Source organism: Anopheles marshallii, chromosome 3 (genome assembly GCF_943734725.1).
Source record: "Anopheles marshallii chromosome 3, idAnoMarsDA_429_01, whole genome shotgun sequence".
In the NCBI taxonomy this organism is placed as follows: Eukaryota; Metazoa; Arthropoda; class Insecta; order Diptera; family Culicidae; genus Anopheles; species Anopheles marshallii.
The window spans coordinates 54677328-54697188 of NC_071327.1; the positions used below are offsets into that span (position 1 = coordinate 54677328).

Here is a 19861-nt window from a genome sequence, read left to right on the forward strand (position 1 = left end):
ATGAGACGAGACGATGCTATTGTTTTGTGGCTGTGTGATGTTTTCGAGCGAGGCGAGCGTGAAAGAGAGATGCACTTTGGACAGATGTACGGTGGTGGGCCATCTGTTTTATGTGGCTAAGGATTCGAAGAATTGTCCTGTTGGTTTAACATAACGATCATTTTTGGGCGAGTGGCAGAAGATTGAAAAATAACACCGAATAACCTGAATGATGTTTGTATGTGCTTTAAACATAATGAAGCAATACCTAATGGAACAATAATTTCTTTGCAAGAAGAGGTATGAAGTTTTACACTTGATAAGGACAATCCAAGCATGCATTGGCATACGTCATCATAGAGCAAGAAATGCTTCTACAAACAATTCGCGCTCGGTCATGTCAAAAGACCTTCTCTATCGACTGTGGTATTTTCCTTTTGTGCTTTTCCCCGTCGGTAATTTCAAGTGGCCGTTGTGGAATGATGATAGGCAACAAGCCGTGCAAAAAAAAAAATGCACAACCTTAGCATTTCCAACATCGAGTGCGAGCGTGTGCTTTGCACATGACGCAGTTTGATCGCTAAGCTCCCGCGCACCCGATAGTTCGATGCATCTGCTGACTAACGAGGCACAAACACTTTCTTCTGCAGTCGACGAGAGATGCCATCGAATGGAAAACACTCTAAAAGCGGGTGGATGTTATTGGGTGGACTTGGAAGGGAGATGGGAAAGCAAGCATCCTTCCAAACATCGGGAAATTCGGAGCAAGGATAACGAAAATAAGTACACTCAAACGAGTGATGTAACGCTAGAACAAAACAGTCCGGAAAGAGCTACAGGGGCACGCACTTTAATGTGCACACGTGAATAAGACAAAGGAATCCAGGCGCTCTTGGGATGATTTCTTGCAAGAAAGTTATCTGGTGTGAATGTTTTATCAAACAACAATCTAAGTAAAGCTCCATTTCTTGGAGTATGAAAAAATCTTAAAACCATAACACAAAATATCGCAATTGATGCTCCTATTGCGAATGAATAATTGACAAGATATTAATCAATTATCCCTAGCTGGAGGCAAATTGGAAAAGCCTTAAGCTACGGCGCTTTGCATTTACTGGTACCTTCATTAGTGCTGATCATCGGCCAATGTCGTCCGTCCGTACTTACCGTGTTCGATGTAAAAATAGCCGACAGCTCCAAGCCATCCGTCGTTAGATTGCTGGAAGCAAAATGAGAATGAAACCAGAGAAAGAAGGACATTAATTGTACTGTCAATTGTGTGTGTTTGAGTGTGTGCACGTTTATTGCTATGGCAAGGATAAATAAATCCACCGTTCCGGCGAAAGTGCGATGTTGTTTTCATTGAGTTGTTTTCCGCTTGCTTTTTGCAACATTTATTACACGGCTTGCAGAGATAAGTTTGTTGGTGATGTTTACTGTCTCACCGTAGGTCAGGAAGGTACAAACATCAACCTATTGGTTGTTGGATCAGCGTACCCAGCAGGGAGTAACGTGATCCTTCCCTCGAAAGGCCCAACTGTGACCCACCCTGTGCCGAAAACTTCGATCCGATTGAAGCCGGTTTCTTTGGAATGGAACCCAAAGATGACATCACACAATGAAAATAAACATTTTATGTACACCGAATGTCCACCAAACTTTGAGCAGTGAATGGCGTCTATATCTCACTCCATAAATTAACCCTCATTCGAGCGAGAGAAAAAAGGAAGAACCGTAGCTAGGAACCTCCCAAGGATGTTTTTTGTTGGTCAACTGTACACGAATCCCTGTCGTAAAGAGGACCATTAGAATCTACCTGAAACCCACAAATGAAATCTATTATCCCGGGATTTGTTTCCTTCTTTTCAGGCTTTACCACTATGATCAGTTCCAGCTAGGCCTGTACGTGGAAGGATTTTCCCAACATGTCCAGGAAGGACTGTAAACAAAAATTGCTGCGGACATTAAAGATACCGCGCGTCCACACTGTACGGTGGAAGATTTTATTGCAGCATAAATCCATTACAGCCCCGGTACACCGCAAGTGGACAAATAAAATGCGGAAACGCCTGTTACTGGCATGCGTGGTGGCGGTCCGGGCCCGCCATGAGCAATTAGACCATTGACGGGAAAAGGATTTCTAATCACAGTCCGTCGACGTGGCGGTGCTCGCAATCCAACCCCGGGTGGTCTAGACAGTGGGAAGAGAGCGAGGAGTGAAAATTATGGTTTCGGTTTGGGATCAAATGATGCGATCGGACAGTAACACGAAACCCGGTAGGATGGCGGGGACATTCGACGAACGTCTGATCAAAAACTCCGACCCCGGATGAGCAGGCTGTGAGGGCGCCGGATTGCCGCATTAGAAGATGATGCCTGTTTGAGAAATTAAATAGAATTTGTTCAATGAAGACCACACAGGTACGGTGTGTGTTTGAAGCACCGACACTGATAGAAAAATCATAACAGTTCTTGCGCACTTGTTGCAGATAAGAACTCGTACCAGGCATAACAGAGACTGACAAACTTAACTCTTTTGCGAGATAAATGACCGTCACAAAGAGGAAAGATTTGACAAAGTGCGTGAGTAGGAAGCCGTCTGTCAACACCAGAGCTGTGACACCTGTGACACAGCAGCGTCGGGTTGAAGTCTGGGTGGGTCAAGCCAATGAGTCACACAGATCGTTTTTAAACCCCAGCGACAATGAAACAGCATTCCCACGGTTAAGCAAGCGCGTGCCTTACGTCTTGTGGTCACGAAAACAAAAAAAAACAGCTACAACAGACGCGTAACATCTTTTAAAATATCACAAACCGTGTGCCACATCACCAGCGTCCCACAGGTCGGAAGGGCAAAAGGCGAACGCAATACACACCGCAGTAAATAAAGATTTGCGAAAGCGTCAACGTCGGTTTGCCGGTGAGCGGTTCATTTTAGCAAGACTCCATGAGAGGCACACGAGCACCGCGCGTTTGGGAAAACTGTAATGTCGCTCGACGAAAGCAAGATGGACTCACGGGGTCGGGTTTATTAATAGAAGTAGTTTTAAAATAAACTATAAACCGTACCGAGGCGAGGCGGTACCGTCGCAAGAAGGAGATTGGTTGGTTTGATTGAGTGGCGAACTTCCTTGTATTAGCATGGCGCTGACGCCAAGTGTGAAACAGGAAGTTGGTGCATGTTTGCATTTTTATAGCACCGCTTTATTAGGAAGGTTGTTTGGGCTTGGGCATCCCATTGGGCAAACAAATGAAGCTGGAATGAAAATGGCACGGTGAAGGATGATAGTAAAACAGAAGGAATTAGATGTGCCCGATCAGGCGACGCAACGATCATTTTAATTGGGGAACGTCAATAAATCAATTAGAATATTTGCTATAAAATCTGTTTAATGGCGCTCTGTACAATAAACCATTGATCACGTGGGTATAAACCTTCTCTAGACTGGCATTATTTCCTCAAGAAAGTGTTAAGAATGCATGATACATATACAGACAGTCTTCGAAATACGCTATTATAGCGGATCGCTATAACCCGGGAAAAATCTGCGGAGCTGGGAGTAAAATAGTTTATACTTCAAAGTTAGATAGTTGATTTCCTTTTCTGCATTTAGTTTATTCAGCAAATTAGACAACTTTTTGAAAGAATACCTTAAAATAAACTAAAACCAAATGTTTTATAAGACAAAAGAAGGCATTTTCGACCAAATTTTCACCTTTTTGCTTAAATTTTGTGCTATAAACTAACTCAGCTGTACAAATTTCCAAAAAACCGCGTATCTGCGAATCCACGCATATCTCGGAGAATGCCTGTACTATGATTTCTCAATTTATTTGGACAGGAAAAAAAACATGTATAGATTAAGTATAAAAAATAATACAAACTAAGTGTATTAATATTATAAAAGCAAGGAGAGTTATGGAACAGTCTCCGCGCAACTTTTTCTTATCAAATCGGACAATCGGAGATCTCGGATTGGAGATCGGAGACTTCATGTTAAAGTGTACTCCAGGCACACTGTTGCGCTGAGTCGTCGACGATCATATCGACATAAAATTCTCATTTAACTGATAGACGACCGGATTCCCGGTCTACTTTTATCAGATACCTTGTATCTCGACGACCTCCAGCACTAAACTTCCATTGAAAGAGAAATTATAGCAAACGTTTCAATAAAATGCTAGGTTTTTTTTGGATATTTCAAGAATGAATTCAATACTTAAAGGAGACTATTATTGTAGAACTTTGATCCATCAGCTCTTACGCAGAGACTTAGTAGACTCTATTCTGATTTTAGACTATTGTGAGTTCCTGTTTGTGTTCCTAGTCATCCTATTTGTAATGAATTTTCTTGTAGTTTAGCTTTTTTTCCCGCCAGCTAGTTTAGTTTAATTTCTATATCTTTGTTTCATGTAAAAATAGTTAAAATTGTGAAATTATATTCCATTTTAGGTATCCTCATGTCACTTGATCTTTTCATCTGTCGCGATTTAACAACATCATTTGAATTCATCGTTCATTTGCCATTAAGCTGACATTTAGTTGACCATTTCTCTGTCTCTCAGTTCAGTCGTCTCTCACTTCTCAGAGCACTAATCTGATCTTTCTTTCCACCCACAACTGCCCCATTTGGCTTGGGTTGATGTTTGGTACCGGTGGTAGTGACACAAAGTAATTCATACCAAAGGCTCTGAAGTCCCTTCCTCATTAACAACATTTGATGTGCCACAAACGGGTCTACAAAGTAAACATCACAAACATTGGATTGGTTGTACCATTCTATGCTCAATCACCATTTGGTCCAGACCGAACACTAGGCGGCGAACAAACGGGATCTGGTTTTCTGTTAGCGGGAAAGGGTGGAGAGAGCATTATGCCGGAGCAGCAAACAAATCAACACGTAAACGCCGGTCCAGGGGTTGTTCTAGAACACCCCTCCCAAACACACACACACTCAGATGTTTGATTCAAAAATAGCGAATAATAAAACCACCCGATTGCACATTAAGTCCGACAAAGTACGGCGCAAATTGTACGATCGTGTCTTTCATTGAGCGAACCGATTGATTGTGGGGTTTTCGGTGGATAATCAGCCAACGGAAAGTTGGCCTGCTCAATTAGACCGTTGCTAGCCCAATGTTAATGTGAGCCAAACATGGTACCATTTCATAAAGGTCATTGGGGGAAGAAAGTATGGGTTTGCAAAATTTGGGTTTAGAATACGTTCTGCACACCTACACCGGGTGCACCTCTCGCCTGTAATTGGAATGACGCAGAAGGACTCCTGCATCTACAGTTGATGTAGATGCAAACGCTGGTGGACGCAAATCTCTATATAAAAATAGATTCATTCGACATCGGACCGGCGCAACCATTTAAATTGTTCCCCCCCCAAAAAAAAAAACACTAAAGCATCTTCTACACTGCAGAAATCCATTAGCAAAGAAAACTGTCTGTCTGTTTCGGACGGATAATAGCGCCGTAGGGTCGAGATAAAGTCGACGCAGTTTCATGCTCCGTTCTGACTACTTTCTTCAGGTTATCTGGCAAAGATCAAATATTATAAGGTCCGCACCGTAAAAGGGCACCACCACCTTATGGGCTACTGTGTGCTCCAGGGGCAGCATAGATGGTACGGGACCGATATACCTAGAATTGCAAGACCGGTTGGGTCGACCGTTTGTTCTGGCACGGAGATGTTGGACGTTCCTGGGCCCGACAGCCCCAACCAGATGGGATCGGAGAAGCGAAAGGAAAAATGAAAACGATGCCGGTAGATAAGCGCTAAGATATGCGCATTATGTTCTAGGCGCTGGTCAGCGGGAATAGATTGTAAACCCCCGGAACAGATGATCCCGCGTTGCCCGGCCACGTTTGATTAATCGAACACACTCACAATTGTATCTAAAATTCCAAACCATCCAAACCAAGCCGGGTTTCGTCCAACACAATCGTTCGGCACAGAGTTCAATACAGCCGTGCTCTGAAACAACAGATGCGATTGCGAGTTTGTGCGCGGTCTCGCTGGCAGAGCAAGGTTTCCGAATACATCCGAAATACATCGCCCACGCCGTGACGCTACGTTGGGAAACCCGAGGCCAATGTAAACCGGGCATCGAAAAGCAAAGGAAAAATACGGAAAATTGGATCAAACGTTTCTTGTGGTCGTCTGTTCTCCTGTGATGGTGGTACCACATGGTTTGTCGATCAATCTTTGCAATTTTTTTCGGACGATGGACCGTGCCGTGTGGCGCCGTTTTTGCATAGGTTTGCGAAAGGAAAAAAGGTGCCACTGCTATTAGGGGCAAAATGGCAAATGGTGTATGGGTTTTGTTTTTCACGCAACAGTTACTTTAAAACGCATTTTCCGATGGTACGGATATTGATTACAAACAGTGTCACCAGTGTCGTTGGGAAAATGATGGGAAAGGAACATCAATCAAATTGAATGGGAGAAGAGAAGCAATTTGTTTACCAAAGTGAACAAATATTTAACGTTTTATATTTTTTTGTACTTTTGAGATTGTCTCCTCTATTCCAAATTTTAGACGAAGTTCTTGCGCTATTCTGTTACAAGTGATACAGACAGTTTCGCAGTGCTTTGAACGAAAACTGCAACCTTCAACAAGCGCGATAATCTCGAAATCATGTTTTCAAGTTGAAGTTGAAGGAATTGAATTCTATAATGTTTTCTGTTTCTGAAAAATGAATGCAAGCATTTATCTCCATTTTTTATGTTAAAATTTTTTAATTATTTGACCAAATATCTTTCAAATTTCAACGAAACGAAAAATTAAATCCATATTCGTAATAATACATTCATCCTATGTATGATGATAGAAAATTTATTGTAAATTGAGGAAAAACATATCGATTTTGGTCTAGCTCTGACGTTGCGGCCTCTATGAAGTCCGCTGATGACCGAACAGCCCAATATAGGCTAAACCTTTTTTTTAGAACCTAAGAATGGCCGGAATCATCCTACAAGCCAGTTTTTTTTTTGTATGAGTTTTGACGTTTCCAGGCTTATCCGCTTAAAGCTCGCCATACAAATGACAAACAAAGTTAAGCCTAGGAAAGAAGGGTTAGATTGGTTTCCCAATGAAAGTAGCTGACCCAAGCACGACAAATGTCAAAACAAAGAAGTTTGCTAACTGGTCTGAGCCTGAGATGTTAACAATTTTTTATTAATGAAAACAACTAAAAAGGATCATTTGAGTAATTAGACATACATATTGCTTTAAATGAATTGAATTTAAAGTTACATTTCTAAACTTTAATCGATTTTTCTCAAATTGTAATTTCACAAAAATGATTTCTTGTGACATTCTTTATGTCAAAATGCTTTGTCCCTTACAAACCTGTACAGAATGATATGAGAATGGATTACTTGGAAGATACAGGCTAAAATCTTAAGCTTTCTAAATTATAGTATGATCTGCTCCAATGACAGGATAAACAAGTGTGTTCCAGTTTGGTTTTTACATTTACATAGCTGTGAGGTCACCAGAATGTATTACCCTTTAAATCATCGCTTCAGTATAATCACTTTTAAGTAAGAGATGATATTAATGATTTATGTAGCATATGGAAATACTAATTTATGATAGAAATAAAAAGGTACATATTAAAGCATTTTACAATTTTTAACGATCAACAAAACTCTCCCTTTCATGCTAAAAACAAAAGCGAAAACATACAAACTGTGAATAGAAATTTGTGCAAGTTAATCAGAGCATTTTTACGGTGCTTTGCTACGAACAATTTAACTAATTTGACAACCGCCATTAAGCGTTGTAGCCAAAACACAAAAAAAAGAACACAGTTTACAGCATTGCCCCATTTCACCAATCCGTAACACATCAGGCAATGTAAGCAGGAAGACGAAACATTGGCCAAAAACAACATGTTGCGAACCTCAGCGCATAAAATTAGTTCCAGCTACCTAGTGAAGGGTACGATACGTAACGAAAATGGAGCCACATTGAAATGAAAATGGCTTTGCACAACCCGACCACTGCCGTATCTTTTCCGCTCGGGGGAGGTGACTTTTGGTGGAAATTGTGATGGATCGATGTGGAGCGAAGGCTAAAGTAAACAGAGGCACAATATAAAGATCACGTACCATTGGGCGATCATCGATCATGTTCGCCCAAACACAGCGAAAAGCTGCAAAACGATGATCCACGCTGCAATCGGTGAGGATAGGTCGGGAAAAATGAATTTTCCGTGCAGGCGGAAAACACCCCGCTGAAGAGTGTTTCACTCGAAACGAACGCCGGATAGGTGAACTATCCCGCTGCTAGTGAGTGATATAAGTGAAGAAGGAAGCAACACTGCAGCACGCAGTAAAACCATAACAAACCGAAAAAAATCCAAATAAATGGATCAAACAAGCGCGGGGTGGCTCGGTCAGCTCACATTATGCTCGCCGGGCTATGCTACGGGGCATGTCAACGGGCTCTCTGTCATTGCATAAGCCCCGCGAGGAAAGCTTGCACCGCTTTGCTGCAAGAGTTGATGGGTTTCTTTTCTGTTATGTATATTTTTTTGTTTGAATTTTCGGTACTGTTTCGATGTAATGGTTGATGCACAAACACGCACACAGGCGAGAGTCTATAGCGCCTCATGGTGCATCGTCCCCAACCACACAACTTCAGCTCTGCATTTCTCCGCACGGTTATGATCGAGGGGGGTTTTTTATATTTTGTGTTTCGTTATAACCTTTGCAGTCTTTCCTTTCGAATGCCGGACATACCCTTCTGCTGTTCGGAATGCCGTGGAGCGTGGTTCAAAAACTTCCGACGACAACATTGTCACGCAACCGTGTGCACCACCACACGCTCTTTGTTTGTTTATGTCTGTATCGGGTGACCAGCCGTCCTCGCCGTTTTGGGGGCCTCGACTGTTGTCTAATGTTTATGTTTATATACCACTGCCGAGGTGGTTCGGTGATGTGGAGCTTCAACGGGGCGGCTATTGACTTTTTGGCAGTTTCTTTCGGCTCGGACTGTCCGCGACCTTGCTTGGTTTGGTTGGTTGGCTGCGATGGCGCCGGTACACTGTTGGGGGCATTGGGTGGTAAGAAACTGGTGGAGAACCGACGCATAAACCAGGCGAAAAAAAAATACGTATTTTCAAATCATCCTAAAAAAGAAGCGAAATCATTGATCCGTGCCATTACTATGGCATGGTAATCGATTGCCGCGCCGTAGCACAATAGCATGGCGAAGTAATCGGTATCTAATTTCTCGTCCAGTTGCTGAGGTTCAATGGCTTGCCGGTCAAATTTAAAGTTATTTCCGGATTTTTTTTAATTGATTTCTGTTCGTTACACATGTTGGAAGATCGATGCATCAAGGACATTGATTAACACACAAGAGATCGCCGTAGATCGCTAGAATATATGGCCCTAAGACATCCACATCGCTAGCTTGGTAAGTAACACATGGTGCACTAGCAGGCATCTGATAAGAATAAATATAAAAAGTTATATGAAGATGCTCTGCGAATTAGCCTGCAACATTTCATTCGGCCCCTATATGGCAAGGAATTGGACATTCAGACAAGAATAAACCCAATGTGTTTGATAAGGTACTCCATTATAAAGCATAAACCTTCATCATCTCAAGAGAAATCAAACTGTGTTAGAGCCTTGAACTCTTTAGACATCAGAGATAAACAATAAACATGTTGTATTATTGGGAATTATTATTTGGACTTTAATTAACCGGAAGTAGATAAATAAAGTCGTAAGAATAGCCTATGATATTATAGAAATAATAGATGGGATATCAGCATGACCGTAATTATCATAATATTAAATAAATACATCGAAACTGGTTGTTTATGATAAGATTTAAATCAATAATCTAGCGTGGTTCAAATTCAAGTTCAATTGCCCATGTTGTACTCATTACACTCGTTTTTAATCCTTTTAATAACACAGATAAGCCCTAGATAGACTATTGAGCGTAATAGAATCGGTGAAGTGCTTGATAAGAAGAATTAAATCGTGCATTGACTACAACTGTTACTCTTAATTAATTAGATACAGTGATGTGTGAGTCAGATTGCGAGAAGTAATTGAGCAGCAAGAGGCAAAGATGTTAAAAAAGGTGGAAATTCGAGCAGAGTTTTACTCAACACAAGCTACATGAAAAATCCATTTTTACCTCTGCAAAACCTTGACCTGCTTTAAACGGTGTGCACCTGATATAAAGGTTTGCTGTAAAGGTTTTGTGCAAAGTCCATCGCCGACCATGACCGAACTATCAAGTGGTTGAAGTGCAATCGGCGTTCGATTGATTCCCGCAATTCCCGCGCGTAACTAACCGAAGCGAGGAAGTCCGGGCGCTAGAGCTAGAAGTACATCGGTAGTTACGCTGTAACGGCACTGGCTCGACGGGAGCGGTAACATCGAAAATGGTAACAAGTTGGACAGATTGGTGGGATTTGAGTGAGGTGTTGTAGCCACATAACAATAGCTTGTACACTTGGCAACATTCAAGTGGTCGGTGTAGTAGCTTCCACGGGCGGCGTTCATGTCAGATGACTGAGACGATCGCCTGCCAATCCACACTGAGTAATGGAGTTGTCGCAGACGAACGGTATAAACGGAGTTTCCAACTGTCGTCTCACATAGGAACCGAACTGGGCAGCTATGCGCAATCAACATTTGAAAAATGTATAACGACGGAGATGGTAATTCCATCGAATGGAGTGAGGCAAGAATTGTTTCATTTTACGAGCGCGCCCATCGTCATTTACTGCACGAAATCGATAATTAAAGCCACATGTGGTGCCACCATACACTGCCGCATTATCGTGCGTAATATGGAACGGACACGGTTGTGTTTACCATGATCTTGATATAACCTATACGCCAAGCATTCCGGGAGTTTACGATCGCGATCATGCGGCATCGTTTGAACCAACCGGGAATGTCCGAATGGGTGGAAAACTATTATTGCCGCCCCCCCACCGGAGGAGAAGCAATTACGTTCGTGTGTTTGTAGTTTTTTTTTATATTAATCACTTTTATTGACGAAGCATCGAAGCTTCTCTCGGCGGGGAAAAAGAATCCGATTATCGGCTTGAGGAATGTTTTAATCACTCGATCAGAATATGATTACCGGCAGAAAAGTTAGTATGAGATCAGGAACTTTTTAAGAATCGTATACGTCACCCAAACACGTGTGATGATTATGCATTACTCTTACCGAAGGGGAAAATTCAGTAGAAGTAGAGTTAAAAGTTAACATTCGTTATGGCGCCTAAACCGTGCGGCTTCAACTGCACGCAATCTATCATGTTATTCAGCGGCAATCAAACGGCTGCACACGTTACGATCATGGGAGCATGATGCAAACAGTGCCTTACTGTACGGTTTTCTGCCCGTGTTACACTCCACAATCCTGACCACACCGGTGGCGGTGTGTTCGTAACTTCTACGAATTCTTTCCATCCCGTGAATTAGGCAGCTCCGGTCGGTGTGCGGATGGCGATCCAAAACTGACCGCGCTGAAGTGGTGCAAGCACTTACATCGTCTCCAGCACCTTGGAATCGTATTACAGCACACTTTCACTGTCAAAAGTGTGCTCCCTGTGGTCCTCCTTTTACATTCTCTCGCTCAAAACCAAAAGAAAAAAAATCAGGGGAAAAAAGGATGGGATAAGCGATCTGGCAAAGTATCGAATTCAAATAGCAATCCAAAGTTTTGCGGTTTGCGCCATACCCAGCGTCCATCATTATACTACGGTGGAGAAGCGCAAAACCAAGTGATTACACAACAGTCAACCAAGGTAAACCATCCATTCGCAGGCAAACAGCGACAAACCGCAAAAGCCTTCTCTCCCATTCAAAATCACAAGAACACACGTCTGGTAACGAACTGTCAAAAGGTACGTTTTGCAGCTTCCCTCTTGGAGTTTCCCACCCCCCCATTCGGGGCCCTCACTGCTCAGTGTCCCTTCCATCGTACAACATGCAATGGCACAGTTTCATTTTCGAACCAAGCGATGTTCTGCCAGGTGTTTTGCCCTGGCGATGGGATAGCAAACACTGAAACGAAATCGCGTCACCTTCGCGAGTGACACCACAAACAAATTCAATCGAAAGTCAATTTATTCAATTCCAAATTGGCTGTCAACGATGGCGTTTCGAGGTTTTTGTGGCGTTTCAACATTATTCCAATTTTAAAACCTTTTTCGGAATTATTACAGTTAACTGTTGGCAGAAGACAGCTGGTAAAATCTGACTGAAACGAAAATATCACGGAATGCACATTGTGTTTGTGGTGTACGAGGTTTGGTGGGTTTACATTTTCGGTGTGGGATTCATCCGGGAAAACTATTTTGCCTTTTGCATTCCTCAACCGCAAAGGAAATTCTGTGTGGTACGCAGATGTGGAGAATAACGTGGGCGACTCGCTTCCGGTGACATACGACTATGGCAGGGTTTCTCGATGAACTTTCTCACGCTGGAAAATTTGTGACGTTTGAAACATTAGCACAATCTGGTAATGTAAACCTGTTTAATATAGAGTAGTTTTATACAAGCACAATGAGAATAATGATTCCAGTGCTATTTACTGACTATAATTGTAGTAATCGAATGTTAGCTTAATATATTTATTTTATCGGTAAAACAATTCTAATTTCAAAAGAAAATAGTCTAAAATTTTGTTTCCTGAGAAATTCATGAATCTCTGAGGATTTATAAATCTTTGAGGATTGATTCCTTCTAAGAGTCATTTAGATTCATGAATTGGAATTTGATTTACCCAACATTAGTACTCTTCATGGTTTAATATTATTAATTTATAAAGAAGGGTAAGGTCGTATTGCTTAAAACTATTGGAATCTTAACCTGAAGTGCAATTTATATTAGCTGGGCGACATTCTAAAAACACCTTAAAGGGCACCTTATACTGGGTGTACTGGGCCTGAGTAACTACATTTATATCTACTGAGAAACCCTGCTAGACGGCCTGTCAGCATCCGGTGAGCAACAGTCCGATCGGGTCTATCGGGCAGTTAGAAGTCTTCATCAGTAGGGAAAATAGGAAACACTAACCAATCCGTAAGGTTTCTATCTGCCTCATACGGAAGGCTTTTACATAATTTCCACTCGCTCATGATCGTTTGTTCTCCGAAAAGGGATCCAAACACCGGGCAATGTTGGGGTAAGGCTTGCGCTTTAAAAATCGATCTCTGCATTATTTAGCATCACCCAGCTTAACGAACCGATCGTTTGGTTGGGTCGTTCGTACGACGGTACTACTAATTACCGACAGGCACACCAACCGGCTGCAAATGGTCGTGTTTATTAAAATTGCTTCCATTTCACTTCAGTACCGCCGCTTGCAGTACGTATGAACGTTGATAGAAATATTCAATCGTTCAAATTTGGATGCGATAATGCGAAGGAAAGCGAACGACCGATCGAACGCTTCGTAGCACCCATTAGTGTGATGTTATGGTTGGTGTAGCTGTTTTTTTTTTCATTTTCCATTTTTGAACAAATCCCAACCCGACCGGATGCGAAGTCTTTGCCAGCTACACACACACAAAAACATCCGGACGGACGGTCCTCGTCCATGCGGGCTAGAACAAATATCGTCATCAGCACGAATCGAAACCAAGAGTTTAGTATAGCCAAGCGGGAAAAGTCAAGCATGTGGGATGAAAATAAATTGCACAGCTGGTGGAAAGTAATTTTCTTGCCCACCGTTCGGAATTAAGCCGACGGTGCTACCGATTTTGCGTCGTATTGCACTTGTAACGATGCTACCACAATTGTTGCTGATGGGAGAGAAGCTGGGAGACAGATGAAGGATATAAAATCTCAACACGACAGCAGCAAGAAAGGTTGTTTGAAGAAATAAATAAACTTCCCGTTCAATAGAGCGTTCGCTCGGAGGAATGAAGCTAAACACGTGGGATTTTCGACATGAAAGAACCGTGCGTCAAGTGCGTCGACAATGTTCGGAAAAGTCGGAACAACCGTACTCTTAAAATCAATACCAACATCCGCATGTGTCGACAAACACTAGCGGCCGTGCGTTATGAAAAGGATACGGGGAAAAAACAGGATTCCAAAGCAAACCAGTGGCAGTGGCCCGCTGCTCTCGATGGTTTGCTGATGTTTAAATAAATTATTCACAACCCATTCCGGATGGTATAAAGCAAGGACCAATCCTTCGCAGCTCGTTCCACAACCCTGGGATATCCTCGTAAAGGAGGAAGAACAGTTTCCCTTTCCGGTGTGATTAGATACGTTCCAGCGTTTGAATGTGTGTTTTATGCCACTTGTGGTGTGTATGTTTGTTTCCACTTTTGCCGGTTCCAACCCACGAGGAACGTACGACCTTTTCTTGCACTCAGGCACAGTACATTAGCTTTCTGGGTTTTCGCAGCACACCGGATATGCGTTTAGGTGGCCGTGAATGCACAGGGTGTAAAAAAAATATTACCTAGCGACACACACCCAGAGTCGTGCCCGGGATCGTGGGGAGTTACTCCTGCTTGAGGGCATCATCGGGACCATTGCACTGTGCGAGGTCAACACAGCGCTGTCAAGCTGGCAGACTGCTGCGGTACAAACTTTCTCAGACACCAGAGCGAATCCGAAAGCGTAATTGAAGTGAGAAGATAGAAGAATAGCTAAGAATGAAAACTCATTCCGCCGCAAACACTCTGGCACTGGGTGGTTAGAGGAACGTTAGAAACTGTCCAACGAAACACGTAAAAACGTGGAATGAAGAAGAGCACCAAAAACAGGAAGTCATTGACGGTGAGAGGAGGTCATACACACTAGGCCACCACCAAGTTACCTCCGAACTGCTGGATGCTAGCTCAGCTCCCTGCAGAAACCTACCCGGCCTGGTTTGCTCTAAATTATTCATTTTACGATTATGGGTTCGTACCAGTTCGACCCCGAGTAAAAAGGGAACCACACGAAGTACGAGCTGGTTTGGGGGTGGTTGTTTGCGACGAGCCAACCAACGTACGGCCAGAAACAATAACCTGCCACTTCGCACTGGCGGGAGCCATTCAAGGAAAGTGCTGATAATTATTTTCTTATGCTGGAGCCCATAGCCGGGCGGAAGGCTGTCAAGAAGTTGATAGTTAGTTTTGGAAGTTATGCACACCCAATAACATGTGACCTGGTGCTTTTTTGTGATGTTACGTTGCGAGAATCTCTTATGGAAGGCTCTTGACACACTGAACTACACGCAGAAGAGGCCATTGAAGTGTCATTTTTTTCTGGGTTTGTTTCAGCATCCTGAGAGATATTTATCGGTGCGATGATTGTATGGAGCTTTGATTCTATTTCTACGTGTACGAGAAGAGCTCTGATGAAATTTGACCATCACTGCTCCTCATAATTAGACCCTTTCGAAGAAATGAAGAGCCTACCAGGAAGCAGTTAGGGTGTGCCGAGTTAGTTTCAACCTCTTGAGTATAAGCTGCTGCTGTAGTGGCTTTAGCGGCAGCGAATGTATATCCAGATCAAGAGAGAGAGAGAAGAAAAAAAAACACCAACCGAGAACCCAACCCATCCCACGTACCCAAGCGGCAGAGCGATCGCTGGTGGATCATCCTCATCATCTACAGTTACGGTGCAAAAAAAAAATAAAGCAGCCAAACATAACAAAACGAGCATAATAGAAACAGATGATGATGGGATGCTCATTTCGCGATGAGATGGACGCACTCGAGACACGGCAAATTCGTGCTGGTCGTTGGCGTCAACAAGAATCTGCATCGGAGAATGGTTTTAAGCTTCGCCCGTCCGAAGAACAAGCGGTAACAAGAAAAAGCAGATGGCACTGCTTGAAGTGCTTGAAGAAGTTGGAGATCGCGAAAGAAACAACCCGCGGGAAGAAAATTGCTACGCAAAGGCATCAAAAAAGTAACGCAAGAAGACACACGGATAAGGCGCAAGAACCAAAGACAATGTGTAGAATTCGGTTTCGAAACGGCAACAAAACGGATGCCTCGGCCGTGTAGATTCAAATCTTGGGCAAAATTGAAACTTAAGACGGCTGGTTGCAACAAAAAGAAAAAACCAGTGCGAAAAACATGAAACGATTTACTGCACCCAGGTTTGTTGAGGAGCCCTGCAATTACTACTCCGCCGTGCATGCCGATTGCACGACGATGATGACACTGCAGCATAAAACATGGCCGGACCAGCAGCAAATTTCTGACACGATCGTGTGCACAACTCTTATCCTAAATCTTATCCGTGAAGATGTTCCAAGAATTTTTGGTGGCTAACAATAATCGCTCAGGTAAGCTGACGGGGCTGAAGGGTACCCGAGCATGGTGAGTGATAGCTCTAATTAGAGCGTTAAATTATATGTATGGGAAGGGTGCCGCCAAATGGGCCGAAATACAGAAGCCCTAACAATTAATGGCATCTCTTGGAAAGATTCGGTTGTAACAGGAAAAAAAAAACATGCTTGCTGGATAATGATGAGAAAAAGGTCACATGGGCGAAGGCATCATACCCGATTGGGCCGAAAATGCCCTCCCGAACTGGAGCACCAAAGCAAGTACTTCCACTGAAAAACCTGGCACCATTATAGCACCATCCACCATCTGTAAAGTATATTAGTTCCCAACGTTGTTATATGTTTGGAATGGGTATCGTAAATGATTTAAACATTCGTTAACCGTGGGAAAATCCACATACTGTCGTGGTGGCATAGGAAATTTTGGGAAACCCCTCTGTTATTGGTATAGGCACTCGTCTAACTACCATCTACCAAGAACCTACAGTGGCCGGTGTGTCATCCCGTTTTGGGAAAAACCCTCCAAAACAGTGCGTTCGGTCCCACAAATCGAATTGCACCGGATGTATGCACATACCTTTGGGTCCGCACGGTAAATGTTCTTGGCAACCTTTGAAGTAAACTTCCTTCCTTTTTTCACTTGCTGTATTCCATTCACACCGGAACGAAATGGCCAAGGGATGGGTCAACCTTGGAAATAAACAGGCACGACAAGCATTTATGTAGGTGCAAAACGACGTGCTGAATGTTGCATTAATTTTCTCAAACCAAAAAAGATGTTTAATGTTTATCCACCTCTTGGAACATCAACATTACTGACTGATGCTTCATTTTGACATCCATTGTCTTTTAATGATGGATTTGTTTCAAACAAATCCAAAAAAAATCAAGAGTTTTGTACACCATTATGACAACAAAATCTTTTCCATTCCGATGCACAAAATTGGGACATCTTTCAACGACAAAATGGAAAACTTTAAAGAGTTGCTTTCGAAGGTGAATCAGTGAGCTGGCGCCGACGTTGATCTAATTATTCGCTGCCGGTACGGTGTTATTAAGTTTAAAGTTTGAGGTCTCTCACCGACTCTCCCGCCTATCCGGGAGGCAAACCAGCGCCGGGCTACGTGGAAACGTCCCGTACCGTTTGGAAAGTGTCGACAAAGTGTTGTCTGAAGGGGTGTCACGCTGCAGTGAGTTACTTAGTGGCACTTCAAAAATCTTCACCATAAGCGGGAAGTGGATTCAAAACTGGGAACTGCCAAAATGACAGCGTCCAAAGTGCGGTGAATCCGACCGGCAGATGAACTCAGTAGCAATCAACTCTTTCCTCTTTGCGCGGTGTCGCAACAGTTTCCGCCTGGGTTGGTGAACAAGCCGTCTCGCCAAATTGCATTTCATTACCCCTCTGTCTACCTTTTTGGAGGATACGCAAACCTTTCCACACAAAACCGCTGATAGATGAAGATGGATAAAAAAAATAGCTTCAAGACAGGAAGGCTAAGACAACCGCACTCAACACGACGGCACACCTGAGAGGAGACAAACCAACATTCATTAAAAACGATTTAATATTTAATGACATAATACGACCAGACGGAAAACTGTTTGCTCTACGACGAGGCAACTAAGAACACCTTCCTATACTGTCCGCGGTGTCCGTGGTTGGTCCAACAGATATGATCCAGGTTTCCTACCAGCGGCATGCTGAGTGCACTATTAGTGCAGTGGAGTAAAAAAAAAACATTAATCATTTTTTTGACCCGCACACAAATCAAATAAACATGCTCACGGAAACCAACGGTCCGAGTCCCGGTAGCCAGTATCAAAGAGAATTCGAAAGCGAAACTAGGTTATCCATCTGTAAGGTCGTTCCGGGCCACCAGCTGGTCACGCTGGTTGGGTTAGTTGCACGAACGACGATGTCCACAAAAAAAGCGAACACGACCGAAAGAACAACATAAAAAGCAAAACTACAAGTCCACCAAATTGACCATATCCTACCATGGGAGTGTTGCTAGTTGCTCGGTAGCTGATACCCGCTGGTGCGCTACTGTTGCTAGATAAGACCCAATGGGAATACTTCCGATCTTGTTCAAAGCAAACGTGCACAGTGCTGATAGTTAGTGAGGTCTGGTGAATGTGTGTCATTCCCGTGCGCGGAAAGATGACATGAGAACTGAGCCGGGGAAAGAAGATCGATAACTGATTAGCCACTATCGATACTTATCGTCCGACAAGCACAACCAAACACAAACAACTGCCGCTTATCGAGCAGTGTAAACATGCGTCAAGTTCTAGAAGATACCGACAAGAGGGACAAGAATTCGACGCCCAAAACATCACTTCCTTTGCACGGCCCAAAACATGCTGTCGTAGCACAGTCCGCGATAACATCACCACTTAGTGTTTCACGATCAAACTGTACGATCGAACGGCTGCGTTAAGTTCAAGTGCACCGTAAACTACGGTTTTATGTCCTATTGGTTACCGGTGCGCGGTACAAACGTGGGCAAGGTTGAGCTTTACACTGGCATGTTGTTTACATCCCTACACCACCGATCTTTACGATCGTAATGTCACTGATCTTTACCAGATGACTGCTTGCGAAGGGGGTAAATTATTGCAGCACCATTTCCGGGATGCCGGATGCGGGGGTTTTGTACAATTATATCACATTAATTTACGCCATAATGTGAGACAGAATATTTATATTTGTCGCACTTGTGGAGGAAACATTCTCAGAATTCTAGCGACTTGAGAGTGATCAACGGCCGCACCAAGGGACGGTTTTTTTTTATAGCAGGGCGCCATGATAGAGTCGTCAGGATTTCCACGTACGGTTCGCGTCATCTGACACCTTTCCACGAGGAAGCCCTTGTCTGTCCGGATGTTACGATCGGGAGAGAAGAAAAACGTTTCTAGCATTGGTATAAAGATCAAAATCAAGGGCACACATTAGGCATACCACAGTTTGAAGGGCGTAAAGATCTCGAAGACTGATGCATTCCTTGACGTAGGTCCCTCGAACAGATCGTCCGGGGGAAAGCGGATGAGCTCGGTAAAGGTTATTTAAAAGTGTCTTGTTGAAAGATATGCTCCAGCGTCGTAACATGGTCGCTTCATTCATCCCAACAGCGGCGAGAACATAACACTTCACTTATGCTGCGTACACCCGGGCAACAGAGGACCGGGTAATATTGGAAGAAAGTGGTGGGTTCCATCTCTGTCTAAAGAATTCTCTCCAATAAAATTCCTCCTTTTCCCAGCGCATTCTAACAAATGGGCTGCTTTTTCTATTTATTTTGTCTTCGCTTTGCCTAACTCCCCCTATCAAAACGAGGTGTCTCTGTAAAATAGCGATGATGTTCTAAAGTTCTACCGGTGGTAATATCATCTTCCGTCGTCTGTGCTGGCGGCACAGGAAACGAACATTCGCCACCGCTTTCCCACTCGGCAGCTGTCGCCGTGCCCGACCCGACCCGAAGGAAAACACCGTCGTCAGGCAAATGGCAGCACATTGGGGCGGTGTTGTTTTTGTTTGTCTTCAACTGCAAACACACGTGTGCATCCCCGGACA

The 19861-nt window shown here is 43.3% G+C and overlaps 1 protein-coding gene across 1 annotated transcript in view; it reads right to left on the bottom strand.

Annotated features, from left to right (window-relative positions):
* Positions 1-19861, bottom strand: part of LOC128715986 (uncharacterized) — a 151500-nt gene that overhangs the window by 17361 nt on the left and 114278 nt on the right. The window contains exon 9 of the mRNA XM_053810907.1: positions 1147-1198. Within this exon, the coding sequence (XP_053666882.1) occupies positions 1147-1198 (52 nt within the window). The remainder of the gene's footprint in view (positions 1-1146; positions 1199-19861) is intronic.